At 56.9% G+C, this 6,000-nt stretch overlaps 1 protein-coding gene across 3 annotated transcripts in view; it reads right to left on the minus strand.

The window, feature by feature from the left end:
* The window catches only part of AGO2 (argonaute RISC catalytic component 2), a 96,467-nt gene extending 94,248 nt beyond the window's left edge, over positions 1 to 2,219 (minus strand). For 2 of the 3 annotated variants that reach the window (XM_032609414.1, XM_032609413.1), the window contains exon 1: positions 2,059 to 2,219. In XM_032609414.1, coding sequence (XP_032465305.1) covers positions 2,059 to 2,080 — 22 coding nt within the window. In that variant the 5' untranslated portion in view covers positions 2,081 to 2,219. The remainder of the gene's footprint in view (positions 1 to 2,058) is intronic. The other variant, XM_032609412.1, reaches the window with a different exon arrangement.
* Between the last annotated feature and the right edge of the window lie 3,781 nt (positions 2,220 to 6,000).

The raw sequence follows: 6,000 nt of genomic DNA on the forward strand, positions 1-6,000 counted from the left end.
ATGATTTTTCCAAGAGCCGTTAAGGACCTGAAATGAGCCTGGAGATCCAGAGAACTAAAGCTTTTTTGAAAATGAAACAGACCAGAAAATATCCCAGTGCAGAGCACACAGCATGGGTTAGCTGTGCTTCCTGAAGCTCGAGTTTCAATTACACCCGAACACGCGAGGACATGGGTCCAGTCTACATGTAACAGGTGTTTATTATTGGGGGTCAAGGTCAAAAGGACTGAGAGCCACTTCTTTAAGGAGAATGTATGGAGAGTCAGCGGGGATCAGACAGATCGTCCTAATGCTCGCTGGCCATATGACCTTCGCAAGGCTCTTAACCTCTCTGAGCCTCTGTTGTCCATCTTCAAAATGACCACCACCAACTTAGCAAGTTGTCCGATGGATTAGTTAACGTCAGACACAACACAAAGGTTTGACCTTCCTCAAGGTTCTTCGCTTTTTCTGGGCCTTCAACTTTTAAACTGAAAATGTGAAAAAAATGTAGAGTGTAGTGGCTAACACTTGCTGGGCTCCTCTACAGGGATCAGCGGGGAGATTCTCACTCACGGAGGTGAGGGCCGACCCTGCCATGTCACGGGTGGGCGCTGCCCATCCGGGGCTTCACGGAGCCAAGTCTGCTCCCAGGACCCTGACTACAGAGCCCCCCGGCCCTTCCCCACCAGGGCTGAGTCACCTTCCAGATTACGGTTAAAACCATTACGCCTAAAACCATTCTTCTATCAAACTGCTGAGGGCCCGTAAGGATTTAAAAGTTGGTCAGGCTCAGCCTTGGAGAACCTTTCTAACTAAGTGACATCAAAAAAAAGTATTCACAAGGCAGAGAACTGTTTGTGAACAGACACAGCAGTGGCGGAAAACGTCAAGGGACCCAAATGGATCAGGAGAGCCCGGAACAGGTCGGGCCAGGGCCCCATCAGCAGGAGGCCGGGGAGGGCTTAGGGCCCCTGGGAGAAGGCAACAGTATGCCGAGCCGGCAGGGCCTGCAGCCCGCTGGAACCTGGTGGACAAAGGGGACGGGAAATGCCCTGTCCAAGTGGCAGAGCCAGCGGGAAATTTAGGAGCCACGTGCCTGGCGGGAAACGGAGAGAGCTTCACAACACTTCACCATTTTCTTGGCCCAGCAAGTTAATCGCCCTTCTACTCTACATCAAAAAAAAAAAAAAGTTTAAAAAAACCGTGTTACTGCTTTAAGTTTTTTAGAACTTTTCTAAAGAAAGAGAGGCTGACTAGTAAGAAGGGATGCTAAGGAAATCAGCACACCTCCTTACCTTCCTCTAGTAAACTGCAAAAGGCAAATTAGTACTTGAATAAGGAGCCGGTGTGTCTGGAATGAAAATGAGACGCACGCAGTTTTAGGGTGCCGCTTCCTATCCCTCTCAGTGTACGGCCCTAACTACCAGCACGAATTGGCCAAAATTCAGCATTTCCAGACTTTCCTTCAGAGAAGGGGCCGCAGAAGTACTGGCAAAAAGAAAAACGAAACTGAGAGCGCTCCAGGCTCGCCGCGGCTCGATCTGCGCCGAGCAGCCGCGCTCCTCCCCGTGCCGCCCGCGCCCCGAGCTCGGCGCCCCCGGCCCGGGCCTCAACGCCCTCTGGCGCTTAGAGCCCGGCCCGGGCCTCGGCCCCCGGCCCGCCAGCCCCGTCGGCCCCGCCAGCCCCGCGCGGCGCAAGGGCCCAGGCGCCTGGCGCAGGAGGCCGGGCCAGGCGGGCGCCCGGGCCTCGGGCCTACACGCGGGCCGCCCGGCCCAGTTCCCGCTCCGGCCCGGTCCCAGCCCGCCGGACCGCGGCGGGAACGCAGCGCGGGGAGGGCCCAGGCCGCGCGGGGCGCCCCGACGACTCGGGCCCGAGGAGGCCAGGGCTGCGTGTCCGCCGCGGGGCCGAGGAAACGGCCGGCGGCCCCGACCCCCGGCCTCCCGGCCCGCCAGCCCCGATCCCCCGGCGCCCGCCCGCTGCCCGCGCCGCGCTCGCGCCCAGCCCGCCAACCGCCGCCGGCGCCGCGGGGAGGAGCGCGCGAGCGGCCGGGCCGGCGCCCCGAGCGCGAGGACTCACCGGGGCCGGCTCCCGAGTACATGGTGGTGCCGCCGAGGGGCTCCGGGGCCGAGGGGCGGCCGCGCGCGCGCCACGGGCCCCGACGCCGCGAGCCGCGAGGGAGCCGCCGGCCGCACGATCCGCCCCGGCGCGGCCGCCAAACAGGTTTACCCGACGCGGCCGGGGCGGCGGGCGGAGGCGGCGGGCGGGCGGGCGGGCGGGCGGGGGAGGGGCGAGGGAGAGCGGGCGGGGGAGGGGGAGGGCGGCCGGGAGGAGGGCGGGGGAGGAGGGAGGGGCCGGGGGAGGGGAGGCGGGGCGGGTCCGCGCGCGGCGGCGGCGGCGGCGGCGGCGGCGGCGGCGGGGTGGGTGGGGGACGGGCAGGGGATCGGGGCGCGGGTGCGGGCGCGGGGCCGGGGGGGCCTTGGGGGCGGCCCTCGCAGCCACTCAGAAGAGCGACGTCTCCTCCGACTGGGCGGAGCGGGCCGCGCGGCGCTGCCACCGGAGGCCGGGAAGAAAGAAAAGAAAACACACCCCTCGTTTCCCCGCCGCCTACGGCGCGCGGGGAGCCCGTTCTGGCTGCTCGAGGGCCGGACCCTTCCCCACCCTTAGCCCCCGCCGGACCGGGTGAACTTGGGCACCGTGTTGACGTGGTGGTGTCGCGTCCTGGCGCCCCGGCATCTCCGCCAGGCTTTTTTAAGTTATTAACGAAACAGGAATGTCGCGAAGGTTCCTCCCGACCCGGAGCTTGAACTTGAACGCGCCCCGGTCCTCGCTCACTACCACACCGCCACCTCCCGGCCGAGAACCCAGATAATCCATCTAAAGAACTTTAGTTTTTGGTCAATTTTAGCTGCTGTCAGTGATCAGATCAAAATAACACGCCCCATTCCAGTCCTCGGGGCCTCCCCAGTTTCTTGACGTTGGGCCCTTATCCAATCCCCTCATGCTCCTCCGTGACTCTCGGTATTTGCCCCACTTGTACGGAAACGTCTCCCTCCAGCCCAAATCCTCCTCCATGGATCAAGTCCCCTGGGATCCAGCTGTTTTCTGGAGCCTTTTCCAGGGAGGCGAGCCAGAGGCCAACTCCTTTCTCCCCTAATTGGTAGGCGATTAGCAACCAGAAAGTGAAATACAATCCAGAATTGCTCCTTGTCTTTTAAACATATTTACCTGCTCATTCCTTCATCCTGTAAGCAGGTATTGTCTGCACACCGGGTGCCAGTAACTCTGTGTTCCTCCGGCCCAGGATGGTAGGAGGATGAACGGGAGTCTTGCTTGCAAACATCCAATAGGTTTATTTCTAGTCTCTGCAGTCCTCAAGGACATTCTTAAATAAATGCAGGAGAACCAGCCTGTCCTCCAGAGAGAAGCTTAAAAGGACTTCGATCTTCACCAAGTCACTGATATGAACAGGAGTTAGTCTCACGGCATCAGCCTCAGAGATGCCCATCCATCCCTCTCCAATCCTCTGCCCCCCACCTCCACCCTCAACGAGGCCTGGACCACCTCTCCACCTTACACTCATGCTGTGGGAACACAAATCTGCACTTGATCCTAGGCAGCTACTCAGCCGTAATGTGTGTTTAGGAACCCAGGAAGTCCGGGGAAGAAGGCACACCAGGGTGGGACTGGGTACCACCCAGATGTCCATCAGTCTTAGAATAGGTGGTGAGAGCCACATATACTCATAAAGTGGAATCTAGCGATGAAAATGAACACCCTTCATCAGAGTACAACAACGTGGATGAATCTCTACAAGGTTGAGTGAAAGAAGCCAGAAACCATACTGCATGAGTCCTTGTATAAAATTTCTAAAACAGGCAAAATTGAACTACATTTTTTAGGGAGACATCATTTAGTAGTAAAACGCTGAAGAGGAAAAAAGGTGGCTACCTAACAGTCAGAATGGTGGGTGGGTACTGCTGGGTATAGGGGTGCTGTGTGACCACGGAGAGGCCTGGGGCTTTGGGGGCACGAGCCTCCTTCCCATGACAGAGCTGTTCTTTCTGCAAGTCTCTTAAGCTGCACATTTTTTAAAAATATACTTTTCTGTACCTTTGCTACATTTCACCATAAAGACATTTTAAAATCATAATCTGTTTAGGACCCTCCACGCCCGAGGGCTGCTCTGCGTCCGCCTGGCCCCCTCCCTCACACAGCCACCGCACTATTTTCCGCCCCAAATCACTGAATCACTCGGAGGCCTCACGGCTCTGCTGCGTGCTCCTGTAATCTCGAGCCTCAGAAAGCGCCCTGAAGGCGCTCTCATTGCCGCCTCCCTTCAGCTCGCCTTCTGCTTCTTTGATGCTCGCGTTGGGTAACTTTGTTGCAAGGGCTCCTTTGCAAGTCTGGCCAGATACTGTGTACCCAGCGCTTCCTTGCGTTGCTTCTCTGCAGAGACAGCTCTAGCCTAAGCCCCGCCTCCCCGCCCTCCCTCACCAGGGATCCTCCTTCGCCCGCGTCTCCCAGGCATCACCCTCCACCGCTAGTGTCGAGGAATCCCGCCCCCTTTCTGCGCGCGCCGCTTTGTCCCCCACGAGCTCCAGGCCCTCCACGTCAAGCCACGTACGTCTCCTCTCCCCTCCTCCCAACCCGCTCTTTCACCGGTGTCCCAAGCACTGCCCACATTCACCATCCACCGAAGAAAAGCCCAGGGCCCTCTACCCTGTGCCTCTTCCCCAAGGAGTGAGTTCACTTAACCCACTTAATCCAGTCCACTCAGTTCTCTGGGAAATGCCTCTAGAACCTTCTCCAGCCCTTCACTGCTCTGCTTCTCCAGGCCTTCATCCAACACTTGGGTGTTGACCACATGGGGAAGACTCCTGGGTCTTCTGGGGCCCAGTCTTTCTCTCGGATACAATTCATTGCTCTGTATTTGGATCCCATACAGGTCCCTCTGCTCCGCTAAGCTCTCAGGGCTGTAAGCACAGCCAGGGACCCCACAGGTTTGCATGTCGGGCACACTGGATCCAGAGCAGTAACCCTGCAGGAAAGGCAAAGGACACTCGGGAAAACACACAGCTCGCTGCTGTGGTCATCGGGCCCACAAAGCGTTCAATGTTGGGGGCCCTTTGTCTCTTCAAGATTAAAATGTTGGCACTGAAATAAAACAGTTTCCAAAAACATGTTCTGCATGTGATAAACGAGGGGTTAGGAGGTCAAATAAGCTGGGAAGCATTGAGTTAAACGACAGTGAACAGTTTTTGGCTGCAGACCTTCTCAGAACCTTTAACACAGTATTAACAGTTATGATGCTAGTGACTTCCCTGGTGGTCCTGTGGTTAGGACTCCGTGCTTCCACTGCAGGGGGCACAGGTTCCATACCTGCATGGGCAGCCAAAAAATTTAAAAAAAAAAAAAAAAAGAGTTGTGATTCTACGAAGAGGAAGGAGGGGAACAGACTGGTTGTGTCCCAGCCCACTTGACCACAGAACCCTTTTATCACAGGGTATCTCCAGGTTCCAGGTTCCGGGGAGCACACTTTGGGAAACACTGCGGTAGAGCTCTTCTGTGATGCCTTCCAGCTCTAAGATTCCCTGAATAAAAATATTGGCTGTTTTCCTGAATTAAAAACTCAAGAGCATGGTCGTGAGTTGACAAAAGCCCGTATGTTCCTGATACGTTCTCTCATATCAGGAACAAACGACACTCCTAAGCAATTTCTTCACACTGAACCCAACATTAGATGCAAACCACTTAGTTTGAATACATAAACAACTTTGTCATTTGTGCACCCAACAGAGGCTAAGTGGAGAATCCTGAAGATGCAAGCAACCATTGCCACCTCCTTGCACCACCCTGGAGGTGTTGACACCACTGTGCACAGAAGCTGTCATCCACTGGAACAGGGAAGTGCAGGGGAGGGGGCATCTAACCTATGTCCAGGAGACATAGTTTACTCTAGGGTGTGTTCCTTCCTCCGTATAATAAGGAAAGAATAGCCAATATGCCACTGACACTGAA

This window comes from Phocoena sinus, chromosome 17, assembly GCF_008692025.1.
Source record: "Phocoena sinus isolate mPhoSin1 chromosome 17, mPhoSin1.pri, whole genome shotgun sequence".
Classification (NCBI taxonomy): Eukaryota; Metazoa; Chordata; class Mammalia; order Artiodactyla; family Phocoenidae; genus Phocoena; species Phocoena sinus.